General features: G+C 59.8%; 2 protein-coding genes across 7 annotated transcripts in view; both read right to left on the bottom strand.

The window, feature by feature from the left end:
• Positions 1 to 15: 15 nt before the first annotated feature.
• Positions 16 to 2,120, bottom strand: SPEGNB (SPEG neighbor). The gene is given in 5 exon segments (XM_005672245.4): positions 16 to 168; positions 171 to 250; positions 452 to 593; positions 1,059 to 1,366; positions 1,993 to 2,120. Coding segments are annotated over 5 exon segments (714 nt in total). The 3' UTR covers positions 16 to 112.
• Positions 2,121 to 4,813: 2,693 nt separating this feature from the next.
• SPEG (striated muscle enriched protein kinase) overlaps positions 4,814 to 16,320 on the bottom strand; it is a 58,725-nt gene continuing 47,218 nt past the window's right edge. For 4 of the 6 annotated variants that reach the window (XM_021074879.2, XM_085000512.1, XM_085000513.1 and 1 more), the window contains 12 exons: positions 14,229 to 16,209; positions 13,805 to 13,936; positions 11,045 to 11,161; positions 10,763 to 10,930; positions 10,544 to 10,666; positions 10,211 to 10,378; positions 9,473 to 10,082; positions 8,484 to 8,723; positions 8,181 to 8,404; positions 7,071 to 7,146; positions 6,709 to 6,858; positions 4,814 to 5,842 (listed from right to left, as the gene is read on the bottom strand). In XM_021074879.2, the coding sequence (XP_020930538.2) occupies positions 5,650 to 5,842; positions 6,709 to 6,858; positions 7,071 to 7,146; positions 8,181 to 8,404; positions 8,484 to 8,723; positions 9,473 to 10,082; positions 10,211 to 10,378; positions 10,544 to 10,666; positions 10,763 to 10,930; positions 11,045 to 11,161; positions 13,805 to 13,936; positions 14,229 to 16,209 (4,182 nt within the window). In that variant the 3' untranslated portion in view covers positions 4,814 to 5,649. The remainder of the gene's footprint in view (positions 5,843 to 6,708; positions 6,859 to 7,070; positions 7,147 to 8,180; positions 8,405 to 8,483; positions 8,724 to 9,472; positions 10,083 to 10,210; positions 10,379 to 10,543; positions 10,667 to 10,762; positions 10,931 to 11,044; positions 11,162 to 13,804; positions 13,937 to 14,228; positions 16,210 to 16,320) is intronic. The other 2 variants (XM_085000511.1, XM_085000515.1) reach the window with 2 other exon arrangements.

The raw sequence follows: 16,320 nt of genomic DNA, 5'->3' as shown, positions 1-16,320 counted from the left end.
GAACAGACGCGGAGGTTCAGGGAGTGCAGCTTTATTAAGCAAGATGAAGGAGGGTTGTCGGTTCCACCCACCCCGGGCCTTGGAGCCAGGGCGAAGGGTCTGAGGGTCCCTTTCAGGCCACGTCTACGCGAGCAAAGCTCTGGTCCATGCCCAGGCTGTTCTCCACTACACCTCGTACTTGCCGCTGTCCTCTGGCGTGGCCCGACGGATGGTCAGCGTGGTGGTGGTACTGCCGATCTTGAAGAACACTCTGGGCGAGAAGAGAGGGTGGGCAGGGCCTTGAGTCAGTTTACAGGCTCCCAGGCCGGGCTAATTAACCAGCTCTGTTCTTTGCCTCCCAGTGCCCCGCCCCCATCCCATTGCCGCCAATTTTCTGGGCCCGGTCCCGCCCAAACTCCCGCCCAAGCTCCCGCTCCAGGCGCTGTCCTTGAGGCAAGTCTCCCCGCCTCGCCTGTCATCCTCATCGAAGTCTACGCCGTCCTTGGCCCAGCCCACGTCCGGCGCAGGTTCGCCCAGGATCTCCGCTGTCAGCGTTACCGTGGTGCCTTTGCGCGCCTTGGTGTTATTCGGCCCCTTCTTAATCTTCGCCGGGACTAGAGGAAGGAAAAGGGAACTCCCCCCAGTGAGGGACCTAGAGGTGAGGCGGGTTGTTACCCTGCTCTAAATACGAGATGGATTTAAGCTCGCTGTGTGACGTTGGGCTAGTCTTTAGCTTCTCTGGGGCTTCATCGCCTCAGTTGTCAAACAGGACTAATCCTGCCCCTCTCAGAAGTGAATGAAGGCTCCAAAGAGATACTACATACAGCAGAAATTGACAGGACATTGTAAATCAACTATAATAAATTAAAAAAAATAATTATATAAATATTAAAAAAGAGAGAGAGAGCGAGATACTGCAGGTCAAAGTCCTGGAATGTTCACACATTTCGTGGTGCCTTGGAAATTGCCCTGGGCTGGGAGCCAAAAGACCAGAGCTCAAACCCTGGCTGGACCCGGCTGTGGGCGCCCGCTGGGTGGTGCAGCTCTGCACAGTGGCGCTGGACCCAGAGCGCGCCTACCTTCCACGAGGATGCGCGCTGAGTCGGAGCACTGGCCGAAGGGGTTGGTTACGTTGATGCTATACTGGCCCAGGTCTGCCAGCTCGCCATCGCGCACCACCAGTGCGACTATGTCAGGGTCTTCGAAGACGTAGCGATACTCGGGCCCGTCGCGCAGCTCCTTGCCGTCCTTGCTCCAGCGGATGAATGGGTCCGGGAAAGCGGAAATACGGCAAATCAGCTTGGCCGCGCTGCCCTCGATCAGCACCACATCCTTCAGGGGCTCCAGCACTCGCGGCGGCCTCTTCTCACGCAGCTCCTTCCGGGACCTATCCGCGGGCCCAGCTCTCTGACACGGTTCTGGCCGGCCCGCAGCCTTGTCCATCCGTACATCCTCCCCAGCCCACCCCCTCGGCCCACTAGACCTCTTTAAACAGGGAAGGGTGTGTAAGGAAGTCAGCGACCCCTGAATTGTTACTCTGATAAAAACGATCTACTGGGAGTTCCCGACATGGCGCAGTGGTTAACGAATCCGACTCGGAACCATGAGGTTGCGGGTTTGATCCCTGCCCTTACTCAGGGTTAAGGATCTGGCGTTGCCGTGAGCTGTGGTGTAGGTTGCAGACGCGGCTCGGATCCCGCGTTGCTGTGGCTCTGGCGTAGGCTAGTGGCTACAGCTCTGATTGGCCCCCTAGCCTGGGAACCTCCATATGCCGGGGGAGCGGCCCAAGAAATGGCAAAAAGACAAAAAAAAAAAAAAAAAAAAAAAAGATCTACTCTGTGTCTGTCGGCCGCTTTTCCACACTTCAGTAACAGCTCTCCCTTAAGTCCAGTGACCCCAGTGGTCCGGGACACTGTGTTCTGCCTACCCCCAGCCCCCAAATGCAGGAATGCGCGTTCTGCGCTCCAGCTGTCTCCCCCCCCCCCCCGAAGGTTCCCCAGGGGTCCCCCTCACCTGTGGCCCCGGTAAGAGGCCTGGATGCGAATGGCTGCTTTCTGGACCTGGGGGTCGTTGATATCTAGGGTACATCCCTGAGGTGGGGTTGCAGCCGCCGGTTTTTTGGCGGGAGCTGCTTTGGACATCTGAGGAGCAGAACAAAACCAGGAGTTTGGGCTGACACAGAGACTCTGACCTTCAGCCTTTCCCCTTCGGAATCAGAACATTCCCTGAAGTGGGAGTGTCCACGGCTGATTTGAGGATGTAGACTCACTATGAGGGGTCGACTTCGGAACTTGGATCCAACTGGCTGGGTAGCAAGAGGCACGGAGCCCTTCCAGATGGCACAGCAGGGGCACGGGCAGGTGCTCAGCCCTGGGCCCAGGTTTTTTGTTTTTTTGTTTTTTTGGTTTTTTTTTGTCTTTTTGCTATTTCTTTGGGCCGATCCTGCAGCATATGGATGTTCCCAGGCTAGGGGGCCAGTCGGAGCTGTAGCCACTGGCCTACGCCAGAGCCACAGCAACGCGGGATCCAAGCCACTTCTGCAGTCTACACCACAGCTCACGGCAACGCCGGATCGTTAACCCACTGAGCAAGGGCAGGGACCGAACCCACAACCTCATGGTTCCTAGTCGGATTCGTTAACCACTGCGCCACGAAGGAAACTCCCCTGGGCCCAGGTTTTATAGATCACTCCCCTCCTTGCCTTGTTTGGCATGGTTGCCCCAAGCCCCTGGGGACCCCAGCCCCCGCCTCCTTAACCCAGGCTGATTCCTTATTTAGCCTGAGGATACCTGGGATGCTGGCTCAGCCACTGGGGCAGCCCCCCCCCCCCGGGGGGGGAACCCGAGCAGCTCTGGGGTGCCCTATGTGTCAGCATTCTGACAGCTGGGCAGCTGGATGAGGCCTCATCCTTTCCCAGAGCAGGGGTATCCACCCCACTCCCAGGAGAACCAGAAAGGACCCCTGGTTGATAAGAGATTCAGCTCCCTGCTGGGGCAATTTACACTCAGGTTGGTCTCTGGACACTGAGACAAGCTGCCCTTTCCAGAACATAGTTAAGGGGTGAGAGTGTTTGTGGGGATGTCCTTGAATGAAGCCAGAGTAGCAATGGACTTTACTGTCCATCTAGCCAATTATGATCCACGTGGCAATCAGGACAAATCTGGAAATGCCTTACTTCCCTGACCCCAGGAATCTAGGGTTGTCATTTCCACACTGTGCCTCCTGGTGGCAAACTGGTATAAACCCAGAGGGAATCTTAGAGATTTTTAAGAGCGTCCCCTCCTGCCACCTCATGCCCAGGCACTCCACTCTATGTGACATGGTAGGGTCTGGCTGGACTACACTGTCCCTGGAGATTGGCAATAACTCCCAAAGTGTAGGTCTGCCCAATCTCTTTCTCCAGACATAAGCTGGGGCATAGGGGCATCAGTCCACCTGGAGGGAAGGGGTTCAGTTAACCCCTCTGGAACTTGCCTCGGGTCCAGTCTGCCCAGGCCTGGGCACCAGGTAAGCCTTACTTCCATTCATTATAACTGCCCGCCCGGGTGCAGAGTGCTGTCACCTTTTGATCAGAGCAACTTTGACATGGCTCTGCTGACATAAATTACCTTTGCTCCTCTGAGTTTGGAACAAGCAGTTCACATGCCATGTCCAATGGAGATGAGCAGGAAGCTCAAGATCAGACGGGGGGACAGGAGAAGAATTTTACCATTTATCAAGATATGAGTTCAGGCACCTCATTTTTATATGAAACCACTTGCAATGTGTAGGGGATTAGAGGTTCTCACGGGCAAACTATATATCTTCATCACTAAGAGGCAGGTGGGAAAGGGGCCTTTCTGGTTCCTTCCAGCTGGTTTTAATAGCCTGTTATTTTTATAATAGTGGAGCTTCCTTCTTCCCTTGGATCTGAGAAGCCAGAGAAGCCGGGCTGGGCAAAGGGTTTGGGCTATAGCCCAGGGGCCCACCACCTCACTCAGCAACACACCAGCACCAGCTCCTTCTACTTATGGTGAAAAGCTTTATTCTTCTTACTTTGCCAAGAACACGGTTTTCAAGGGCCTGGGGGAGGGACAGTCCCTCCAGACATAAGAATTGGCTCCCCCTCCTCCCACCTCGGGGCAGTGCAGTTCTAGGACCTTGTGCAGTGATTCTTGTGCAGCACTGCAGGGGGCAGTGCCTTAGCACTCAGTGGACCCCCTTGCTTCCAGTGGGAACCAGAAGGTCCAGATCGAGTGTTGTGGGGCCCTAGGAAAATTCTCGTTGATGGTGCCATCACAGAGACACACGGACCAGAGCACTCGCAGCTGCCCTGTGCAACTGGGGCCCCAGCGTCCTTACCGGGGCTCTAACACTGAGAGCTCGGAAGGCCGGGGGTCCTGTCCTGGTTTCCTCTACAGTTCTTCACACCACCTGCTCCCGCCAATCATTAGGATGAAACTCTCAGAGCTGGCCCATCTCCTGAGCAGAGTACAGGAGGCTGAGCCAGGATTGGGGTGTGGGCTGGTCCATTCCAGAGCCCAGCATCCTCCCAGTTGTAATGTTGGAACATGTAAGAAGAGGTGGTGGTGCTGGTGGGGCACTAGCGTCTGGTTGAAGGGGATTGAGTGGTCCTGCCAGGATTCCAGAAACTTCTGAGGGAGATACAGATCGACTTTGTCCTCCCTCTAGGAATACGGAAGAGGTAAGGGGCAGGCGACGAGGGAGGAAGGTCCTAAAATGCTAGCGGGTAGACCTTGGCTCCTGCTGGCCCAGAGGAAGCTGGAATGCCCGTCCCAGTGCCCCCAACATTCTGTACCCTCAGCCATCCCTTCCCATAGACCACACACATAGGTCCTGCTGCTTGCCATTTTTATTTTCCTTGTGACAGACGGACAGACAGCTGCACGGACAGCTGGATTGCGGGGGGGGGGGGTCAGGACAACATGGGCAATAGGAACTGGATGGTAGTGAGACTTCATAAAAGTCAATAAATAAATAAATATGAATGGGAAGAAGGGTGAAGGCCACGGAGAGGCGATGGGGACATCCTTGGGCTGGCATGGAGGACCCAGAGCTGCATCCACTGGGACAGGAGGAGAGTGCCGCTTGAGTGACCACTACCTCCAGCCTCCAGCCTTCAAGCTTCTCCTTCATCCCCGCTTCTGGGGATGCTGGCAGCTGGCCCACCCCAGCCCCACCTGAGACCTCTCTCCTCTCCCTCCCCACCTCACTGCCCTCTCTCACGTACTAGCTCTGGCTCCTCAGCACTGTCTCCACGTCCTGTCCCCACTTCACTGACACTCCCATCCAGTGGCCTGTTGACATCCTGGGCTCCCCCACTTCCCTCCTTTCCAGCCACTCATACCCAGATGCACTGCCTCCCTCCCCCAGATCCTTCTAGAGTCTCCCCATCCCTATTCCTCAGCTTCTTTTCCTCATCGATCCCTTCCTGCCCCTCTTCCTGCTCCTGACCCCACCCAGCCCGGCCAACGGGTCTCCCGCTCTGGCTTTGGCCGGGTGGCATTGGCCAAAGCTGGGGTCCCTGTCCCCGCAGGTCCATGAGGTAATAGCCTGGCCGGATGTTGCTGCTGGTGGTGTCCGAGCCCCGGGCCCACCCGGCTCAGCAGGGGCCCTGGAATGTCCCTCGGCAGCGGCGGGAAGCCCGAGGCCCGGCTGTGGTCCGAGCTGCTAGGGGCTGCCTGGGTAGGAGCGGAGCAGCACCTTGTGGCGGGTGGCGGCCTCGGCCCTGCGGCGCCGCTGCTCGCCCAAGAACTCCTTGAGCCGGTTGGTGGTGAAGGTGAGTGTCTGGCGGCGCAGCTTCATCAGGTAGGCGTCCTGCAGCCACGGGTGGGCCAGGCAGTCCTGCAGGGAGGGCCGGCTCCTGCCGGGCCAAGCCAGAGACAGTGAGGCTGGAGGCAGAGCTCCCCCTCCCAGGACGGGACTCCCCAGCCTGGATTCACCCCTAGTGAGTGATTTAGGACAGCTCTGGGGCTCAGTTTCCCAGTCTCTGGAATGGAATGACATGGGTGCTTCCGCCTATGTAACAGGGCTGTTAAGGGCTTTATTTATTTATTTATTTTGCTTTTGAGGGCTGCACTGCAGCTTATGGAAGTTCCCAGACTAGGGGTCTAATCAGAGCCACAGCTGCCAGCCTATGCCACAGCCACAGCATTGCCAGGGCTGAGGCGCATCTGCAACCTATGCCGCAGCTCATGGCAATGCTGGATCCTTAACCCACTGAGCAAGGCCAGGGATTGAACCCACATTCTCAGGGATACTAGTTGGGTTCATTACTGCTGAGCCAAAAGGGGAACTCCTGTTATGGATTTTTAAAAAATTTTTGTCTTTTTGTCTTTTTAGGGCCGCACCCGTGGCATATGGAGGTTCCCAGGCTAGGGGTCTAATTGGAGCTGTAGCCACTGGCCTACATCACAGCTCACGGCAATGCCGGATCCTTAACCCACTGAGCGAGGCCAGGGATCGAACCCAAAACCTCATGGTTCCCAGCTGGATTCGTTTCCGCTGTGCCACAATGGGACCTCTCCATTACGGGTTTTAAACGGTGGTAGTACAACCACTTAGGAGTAGTAATAACAGTAGCCACAGCAGCAGCAGCAGCAGCAGCAGTGGTGTTATTACTCGGGGTGGGGGGAGGAGGTGGGGGACCTAGGCATGGGCTGGACCGGGGTGGCCTGAGGCCAAGGGCAGGTCATGCCTGGGAGGTCAGCAGGTGTGGGACCCACTCACCAGGGATGTACTGAGAGGACCTTTCGCATGAAGAGGGTGGCGCTCTGGGACGTGTTGGGGTACAGCTGGAAGGCATCAAAGCGGCCCCCCACAATGCGAGCCTCCGTTTCCTGGGGGTCTGGCTCATAGAATGGGGAGCGTCCACTGAGCCTGTGATGGAGACAGTTCAGTCTAGCACATGCAGACGGAGGGTCAATTCACAGGTCCAGGGGGACATTAGTGTGGGGGTTCTTAGGGGCAAAGTGCTCAGGGACAAGGCTACCCGCACCGGGTGCTCATGTGTGAACATGGATGTGTGGCCGGGGATGGAGGGCAGGAGCGGGAGGGGGTGCGGGCGGAAGGTGGGCCCCGGAGGTACTCACATGATGTAGGTGAGCACCCCTGCTCCCCAGATGTCCGTGGCAGAGCCGATGGGGTCTCCCTTTACCATCTCAGGAGCTGAAAGGAGACAAGAGGCCAAGCTGGACCAGCTTCCTAGTGGCAAGGGCGCAGGGAGAGGCAGAGGAGGCCCCACCTGGGGGCTTGAGGAGCAGGACCATGCCCAGGTCACAGACCATGGGTACAACCAGAGCAGCAGGGAGAGCGGCCCCCAGGCGAGATGTGGGCACCTGAGGCATCAGCCCAGCACTGAATGAAGGGGTGTCCCCAGAATAGCAGAGGAGCTGAGAGCCAAGGTCACCAGAACCCTTTGATCGGCTCTGAAGGCGTCCATTCACAAAGACTGTGGCCAGCACTGTGATTAAGAACCTTTGAAATCAGCCTGGCTGGCTCTAGACCCAGCCTGCCCCTTCTAGCAACAGGACCCTGGGCAATATACTAGACCTGTCTGGCTCTCCATCTCCTTCTCTGTAAAGTGAGGCTCTAAGGAATAGAGTCTTTTGAGGGCCACACCCAGGGCACACGGAGGTTCCCACGCCACGGGTCGAATCAGATCAACAGCTGCCGACCTACACCAGAGCCACAGCAACGCCAGATCTGAGCCGCATCAGCGACCTACACCACAGCTCATGGCAACGCCTGATCCTTAACCCACTGAGCGAGGCCAGGAATCAAACCTGCATCCTCATGCATACTAGTCAGATTCATTTCCACTGAGCCATGAAGGGAACTCCAGAAAGTATTTAGCAAGTAGTTAAATGATAGCTGGTTTCCCTTATTTATATAAATTAATAAATTGATTCTCCTGTCTTTTCAACTTTATTGAATCCTGGCTCTACCATTTATAACTGTCTGATATTGAACAAATACGTAAGCTTCCTGTGACCCTGTTTCCTCATCTGTAAAATGGGGGTACTATTAGGCTAAGCTGCTATAAAGAGAAATTTTTAAAAACCCACAGAAAGGACTCAATTCATTGTTTGCATACAGGAAGCACTCAATAAATGGCCTGTAAGTGAGTGAAGTGAGGTGAGCCCTGGCTGCTGCCCCTTCAGCAGTGCCCCTACTTCCCCTGGCTGGCCTGGTGCCCTTACCCATGAACTCCAGCGTGCCCGTGCGGTGGCCGAGGGGCCGCAGAGCCTGGGGGTTGTAGGGCTGGGCGCTGCCGAAGTCCACAATCTTGAGGGCGTTGTCAGGGGCCAGCAGCAGGTTGTCTGGCTTGATGTCCAAGTGCAGCACGTGGCGGCCATGGAGGTAGTCCAGGCCTTGGAGCAGCTGCACCACGTAGGTGGCCACGTCGTCCTCTGAATACCGGAACCTGGAGGGATGGGGCCTGGTGACAGCCCAGCCCAGCTCCTCCCAACCTCGCTCCCCGTTCCCCCAGAAGGCCTAGCTACCTGTCGCTGAGCCCACAGAGGAGTTCCCGGTTGCCGCAGCTCTCGGCGATGAGCACAAGGTAACGTGGGGTGATATAGGCCTCGTGGAGGGACATGAGCCGCTCATGGTGCAGCGTCCGTAGCACTTCGTACTCCTGCAGGACCCGCCGCTTGCCCTCGGCTGCATAGGGCACGATCTTGGCCACAAACGTTCGCCCGGTGGCATTCTCCCGGCAGGCACGCACTACACCAAAGCGGCCCCTGTGTGTTGGGGGTAATACCACAGGCTCAGAGGAGACAGGGGGACACCTGCATTGTGCCGGTTAAGCAGGGGGGAGCACAAGGGGGCCCTGGGGGCAAGAATGCTGTGGTTCCCGGGGTGGGCTCTGGAGTTCAATCTCAGGAACCTGGGTTGTTTTGTTTTGTTTTTTGCTTTTTGGGGCCGCATATGGAAGTTCCCAGGCTAGGGGTCCAATCAGAGCTGCAGCTGCGGGCCTATACCACAGCCACAGGCGTGTGGGATCCGAGTCCCATCTGTGACCTACACCACAGCTCACAGCAACTCTGGATCCTTAACCCACCGAGTGAGGCCAGGGATGGAACCCACATCCTCACGGACACTACTCGGGTTCTAACCTGCTGAGCCACAACGTGAACTCCCAGGAACCTGGGTTTGAGTCCCAGCTCTGCCACTCACTGGCTCAGTTCCTTAAGCAAAGCCCATAACCTCTCTAACCTCAGTGTTCCCTCCTGTGGAATGGAGTAATGCAGTGTCTCCCTCTCATTTGTGAACATTAAATGAGGTCGGATGGCCAAAGCACTCAGCATGGTGCCTGGCACAGAGCACACTGGAACTGAATGGGGCTGCGGACCCAGAGCTCAGCAAGTCCTCCCCAACCCCACCACCCCCCAGGCCCGGGGAGGCTGGTCTTCTCTCTGAATCCCTGTGTTCTGGACGTTCCAGGCCTCCCCCACCTCTGTCCCCCCTCCCTAGCCCTGGCCCTGCTTGCCTGGCCTTCTCCTCCAGGAAGGTGTAGGGTTTCTGAGGGGGGCCCTGTCGAAGGGTGGTGCCCTCTGGCCTGGGAGAGCTGCGGGAACCCCCCCCAGGGGAGCTGACTACCTCCTTGGCTGGGCTGAGGCTCTGCACTGTCACCTTGGTGGGCTCAGGAGGGGGCTCCGGGGCTGGGGGCTCGGGGGCTGGTGGTGCGGACACGAAGGAGGTTACCATATACAAGGGAGCTGAGGAAGTCTTCACCGCCTGAGGGGCAGAGGCTGGGGTCGGGGTCCCAGTGTCAGGGACGGGAGACTTGGGCTTACTTGGGGGGACCTGGGCACTGGGTGGGGTAGGCTCTACTTGCTGGGCAGCCTGCAGGCCCCTGTGCTTTCGTGGCGGGGTTTGGGGGGGTGGACCCACAGCCTTGAGTGAGGACAAGGCCTGGCTGGGGGGTGCTGGGGGAGAGGAGGGGTGGGGAGGGGCTGACTGGAGGTCTGGGGGAGCAGGAGCAGCAGAGGGGCTCGGGGAAGGGGCCAGTGAGGTAGGAGAGTCGGGAGGCGGGGCCCTGGCCGGCCCTGAGGTAACAGGGGCATCTCTGTGAGCAGCAGACGGCGGAGCTGCGGAATCTAAGTGGAGACAGAGAAAATCATTACCGTGGTGCCCCGGGGATACAACCACATGCTTCAGGAGGGGCCAGACCCTGGTCTCAGGGTCCCCTGCCCTCTCTGGCCACCCCCTACCCTGTTGCACTGACCTTGCACGCCCCTGACAAGGACCTTCTCGGAAGGGTTGCTGAAAGGCCCCTGCCCAGCACGGTTGGCACAGGCCACACGGAACCTCATGGTCACACCGACTGGCAGGTGGGTCACGTTGTAGTAACAGTCAGGGATGCCCGAGCTCACGGGGTGCCAGGAAGACTCCCCTATAGGCAGCATGGAGGAGGGGCTGAGGCCAGAGAAGGGGTGGCCCAAGCTCCCAGTGCCATCTGTGAGGAGCCTGGTGAGGGAGGGATGTTTGCCCAAGGAGGGTACCTGTCTCCCCAGCTTCTCTGCCCTCCCCCGGCCCCCAGAGCCTGCTGGTTCCTCACCATCCACCCGCCGCTCCAGTGTGTAAGTGCAAGGTGCCCTGCTATCTCCTGGCTTCCAGAGCACCAGCGCCGTGTCTTGGTAGGTCTGGGGCACCTCGGGAGGAGCTAGCTTTCCTGGGATGCCTGGCAAGACAAGGGGAGCCCCAGTGAGTCCCTGCCCCAGCTTCGGGCCCATCCAGCCCCCATCACCCCCCACCTCGGTCCCTGCCCCAGGCTCACGGGCCACAGCCACGGTACAGGAGCTGGTGATGCTGCCTAGGACGTTGGTGGCTGAGCACTCGTAGAGCCCCGCGTGCCGCTTGCCCGCCCGGGGGATGCTCAGCAGTTGCCGGCCGTCTTTGCAGGACACGATGACCACCGAGGGCTCGGACCGCAGGGACTGCTTGTCTGGGGGCAAAGGAGGAGCAGGAGGGGCAGCGGAGTGAGGCATCCCACTGAACATCCCCTGGCCCTGGGGCCACTTGCCTATCCCTCTGTCTGGGGGAGAAGTGACCCCCTTACCTTTCATCCAGGAGATGTGGGGTGCAGGGCAGGCAGCCGGCAGGCAGAGCAGGGTGGCTGCCTCTCCCTCCAGCAGCACCTGGTCCTTGAGTTTGATGTGGAAGACCGGGGGAAAGTCTACGGGGACAGCAAAGACAGCCATGGGCCTGCGGGGACCTGGCTCACTGAGCACTGATTGGGGGGGACGGGGGACGCTGCTGAGAGCTGGCGCTGCCTGCAGGGAGCAGAGTGAAAGGCCATCTCTTCCCAGTCCGAGGTGGGAAGCAGAAAGCCGCCTTTGAGACTTTCCTTTGGGGCAAGCATCACTGCCCCAGGCACTCACTGTATGTAGAACTATCTTTTCCTTTCACTGACTATTGGAGAAGCCACATAGCTAGCACGTATGTTTATAAGTCACCTGGAGTACAGCCTGGCACGAAGGAATAGCTCTATAAGCATTTGTTAAATAAAATAAAAACAGATATTGAAAAACTACAATGGTTAAGCTCCTGCCATATCCACTCCTTTTGGGGCACCACTGGGCAACTGACAGGAGCTGGTGACCTGAGCTGAGACTCCCAGGAATAAATACATGTTCCATCAGAATGCGGAATCTCAAAAGACCTGCAGTCAAGGCCGACCTGGGGCAGACCCTGGAAATGTGTCAGCCTTCCCTCCTCCTGTTCCCCACCTCCGGGAGCGGGGCGGGGGGGGGTGGGGTGGGTCTGGGGAGCTGGTCCTAGACCTTCTATACACTCCTTCAGGTCAGCTAAGTGGTGAGAGCTTTTGAAGGGATGAGAGACAGTATCTGACCTTGGACCTTGTCTGTAAACGGAGAAAAATAATAACACCAAGCTCACAGGGCGGTTGTGAGAATTCAGAGAGGCATATAAAGCGCTTAGCAGATGTCGAACATATAATAAGTGCTCCTAGATGTTAGCTTCTATTGTTGTTGTGATTATTATCTCGTTAATATGCCCAGTGGAGAAGCCAGAAAACCGATCCCCAGAGAAAGAGGCTGTTTCAGCAAAGCTGGCTTCACAGCTGGCTGGCGAATGGGCCCACGGCACGGCTGTGGATGGGCCAACATCTTTGCTCCAGGTCGTTGCCGCCCCGTGGCACCTCAGGGCCATGAGGATTCGCATTCCTGCCTCTGGAGCTGGGAAAGCCTTTTTAGAACAATCCGGGGGTGGCAGTGATGGTGGTGGTGTGGTGGTAGCGGGGGTGCTGGATTTTCTTCATGGGGGCAGCAAGAGCTAGGGGGAGATGCCCTGGAACCCCAGCTGCTGCCTGTTTGAGAAACCAGGAGGGACTAGGGGTGGGGGCGAACTGGGCAGAAGAGGATCTGCAGAAGCGGATGATCAGGATAGCAGGGCGCCCCTGTTCCCGCTGTACCCCCTTGGTCCCCAAGGAGGGGGTCCCACAGCGAGGTTCCAACAACATACGTACAGTGTCATCAATGTTCGCCTTCAGACCAAGTGAGGGTAACAGGTAGGGAAGAGGGGGGAGCCAAGCAGGACAGGTGAAAGGTGACCCTGACCCAGCTCTGCCAGTCCTACCCCCAGCCCCCAGGGGCCAGCCCTAGTTGGTAAAGTGGACATGGGACAGCCTTCTTCCCGGGGGGAGGAGGAGACGATGAAGTAAGGGGACATGGCCTCGGCGAGAAGTCAGCTGCACAAGCAAAACGGAGTTGGGAGGGAGGTCCCAGTGGGCAGGGATCAGCTGTCCCCAGGCCTCTGCGCTGGCTTCTGTCTCTCTCTTCCCCCGCCTTCTCCACCTCTGCCCCCACCAGCTAGCCTCCCTCGCTCCTCTTCCCTCACTACAGCCTCACCGCCCACTGCCCAGCTCCTCTGGCCAAGGAAGGACACGGTCACTTTGAGCCTGGCTGAGGCCCATCTGGGACAGTTCTGAGTTTTATCGGGAAATTGGAGAACAGATTGGTGATTGATAAAGGTCCTGCATGCAGCCTGCTCCTTTCTGCAGGCTCATCTGGAAACCCTGGCTTCCTGAAGCCTTTGTCCCCCTGTGAGGTAGAGGACTGAGGTGACCCAGGCAGAGACTATCCCTGCAGCCCCAGGACAAATGGGCAGAGACACAGACCAGGGTGTATCCCAACAGCCCCCTCCCCATGACAAGGACCCCTGAAGGCTGCTTATCCATGCCAGGTGCCTTCTGTGGGGCAGGGGGACAGGGAGGGGTGAGCCAGTGTTTGGGGCTATAGAGAAATGGAGGATTGGGGGTACAACCCGGATTGTGAGCCTCTAGGCTGGGAGAGAAAGAATTGGGGTGCACGCTCACAATACACATCTGCAGGGGGGCTGGAGTGCCAGGAACTCCTTCAGAAGGACACCCAGTGACGGAGACCTCCTGGGGAGGAGGCTGGCCAAAGAAAGGCATTAGTATGAGGTCCCGAAGCCACTTCTGGGCTCTGGCTGCAGAGGGTCAGACAGTCCAACCCTCTGGCTGCTCCACTTACTATCAGCTCTGTGACCTGGACAAGTTACTTAGCACGGCTAAGCCTCTGTTCCCTCACCTGTAAAATAGGGAGATGACAAGAACAGATGCTAAACAAGGTGAGAGGGTTGAATGAGGCAGTGCCTATAATGTGCTCAACAGGACACTTGGCAGTGCTAATTAATGGAGCTGCTGCTATTATTGTTGTTGTTTTCCTAACTTCAGGCCCCTTCCCCCACTGCCAGGGCTCCCCCAAGGTGGGCCATGTCCCCACCCAGCTATGACTGGGGTGGGAAGGAGCCTACTCACCCAGTAGGCCTCTATTACCTGACTCACTGCGCACATACTGGTGACCCAAATCCTCCTGGATGCTGGCAGAGAGGTTTGGCTGTGACAGCCCCTTGCCCTTCCGCAGTCGAGAGAAGCCCCAGCGCAGGCGGCTTCGGCTCTCTGCAGGAGCTGCCAAGAACCAGGCCCATGAGCGCTTGCCCAGCGGGTACCAAAAAGGGCGCCCCTGCCCGAAGATCTCAGAGCAGACAATAGAGAACCAACTTCTAGCCCCTACCCTGGCCAGCTCCCAAACGGATCTCTGCCCCTCAGCCTCGCGGCCGCTCCAGTCCTATCGGTTCCATCTTTGCGGTGGGTGCCCCGGCCTCCTCCTCATCCCAGAGCGGCTCTCCAGCGCACCTGTCACCCCAGCCCCACTCGCTCACACAGGAGCCCTTCACTCTGCCCCTGGGACCCTCCTCACCTGACGAGCCCGACGTGGCGCTGGCCTCGGAGCCCAGGGACTCCGCAGAAGGCGTGGTGGCGCCGGCCTGGGCCGCCAGCTGGTTGTGCGCGAGACCCAGGCGCCGCAGGCTCTCGCCCTCGGACGTGGCCCTGCGCAGCCGTCCGAAGAGCGGTGTGCTGCGGCCCGACGCGCCCCCCGAGTCCTCGCTGCTGCCGCTGCGCTGCAGGCGGCTCGACAGCCGCTCCAGCGTGGAGCTGAGCCTCCTGCGCACCGCCAGCACCGGGGACCCCCGCGCCGAGCTGCCGCCCTCCGAGCTCTCCCCGTCCCCGCCGCGGGGCTCCCAGGCCGGGTGGCGCTGAGCGGGCGGGGTCCGCCGCAGACGCTGGGACAGCGACAGCGAGAGGCGGCGGACGAGGCCCGGCTCCCCGACCGCCCTGAGGTCTTGCACGGAGCGGGAGCGCTCGGGCCGTCGCACTAGCTCCAGCGGCGTTCCCGCCGGGCTCGGCCGGTAGATGCCGTCCTCCTCCTCTGCCCCGCGGAAGGGGCCGCGCTCCTCGGAGCGCGAGCGGCTCAGCAGCCGCAGCCCCCGCGACAGGGGCGACTCACGGCTGCGCTTGAACTTGGCCTCGAACACAGCCTCCGACTCCAGGTTCTCAATGCTGCTGCTGAGACTGCTCCCTGGTCTGCGGGGCACCGTGGGGACCCGGGCTTTCACGGCAGGCCCTGGGGGAGCCCCGGCTAAAGGCACGCGCTTCTCCGAGGCTCCCGGAGGTGGGGAGGCCACCCTGGCGAACACAGCAGGGTGGGGCTTGGGCTCCGACGACGGAGGTGCAACAGGGCCCAGAGGGGGGCCTTGTTCGTGGCCCGACAGCTGAAGTGACTGCATGATCTGGGCATAGGGTGTGAGTGGGGGGGCTAGGGTTTGCAGAACTATGGGGGCCTGTGCAGGCTTAGCGGCTGTGACTGGTTCTGGTGTGGACTCTGGGGCCCTCTCTCGGGCAGGCTGGGGTGCTGAGGGCTGGGCAGCAACACTGGGTGTGGTGGTGGCAGGAAGCTCTGAAGACTTGGGGGCACTGGGCTTGGGAACACTGGGCCGCACCGGGCTAGGCGGCTGGGCCTCGCTGAGGGCAGACAAGGAGGGAGACTCCTGCAGCCTGCGGGCCCCGAGCCGGGCCACGGGGATCTCGAGGGGCGCCCCAGCTCGGCGGTGCCTGCCTCGAGGCTCTGCCTCACCCTGCGAGAAGCTGCTGCTCTTCTGCAGGCCCCGAGTCTCGGGTGGGAGCTGGTGGTGGGGTGCCGCCTCACTGGAGGCCGCCCGCGCCAGCCGGGGGTCCCGGGCACGGCCCCCCAGGCTCTCCAGCAGGGGGCCCCTGAGGCCGCTGACCTTGCCATCCTCCGGGCCACCCCGCAGCAGCCGCTGGCGCAGGGCCTGCAGCCTCTGGGCATACTCGCCCTCACCCAGGCCTCCTCGGGTCAGGCGGGTGGCCCCCGGGCTGGGGCTTCGGCGCTGCGGCAGCTCTACGGATGCCGCCTTGTGCAGGCCCCGGCCCGGCTCCCTCGGCCCGGCCCGGGGCAGGGCGCTCTCAGCTGAGCTGCCCCTCCGGAGCTCTCCCCGCCGGGGGCTGGACCCAGACGGGGGCTCCTGGCCTGAGGAGGGGAGCGCCTGAGGGCTGGGGGCCTCCTGGTCCTTAGAGGGGGCCCTGCCTTGCTCCTGCCAGTCCATGGGGGTGGCCGCCCCAGCCTCTGGGGTCCCCAGGGCCTCGTCCTCAGTGGGAATGTCAGTGAGGGAAACCCGGGAGCCTGAGAACTCGGGCTGCAGGGGCCGGGGCACTGAGGGCAGCTCCTCCAGCTCTTCCTCTTCAGAATCGGAGGAGGACGACAGCCCTCCACTGGGGGGTGGTCTTCTGGGCACAGCCACCCACACCCGCTCCGGGGGTGCCCGCAGCAGCTCAGGGATGGGGCGCAGCACCAGGTGGCACTTGTAGCTGATTTGGGAGCGCTGGAGACAGGGGACTAGAGTCAGACCCGAGTGGCCCCTGGGGCTGAACCGACCCCCTCAGGCCCACCTCATCCCCAGGGGAAAAGGCCGAAGGCAGGCAGAAAGGGGAGT

Source organism: Sus scrofa, chromosome 15 (assembly GCF_054392235.1).
Source record: "Sus scrofa isolate SSC_HxYL_T2T_F1_AM1 chromosome 15, Sscrofa_HxYL_maternal_Yorkshire_Landrace_v2.0, whole genome shotgun sequence".
Lineage (NCBI taxonomy): Eukaryota > Metazoa > Chordata > Mammalia > Artiodactyla > Suidae > Sus > Sus scrofa.
Note: the sequence above shows the minus strand (reverse complement) of the source record. Positions and strands in the feature narration are given on the sequence as shown.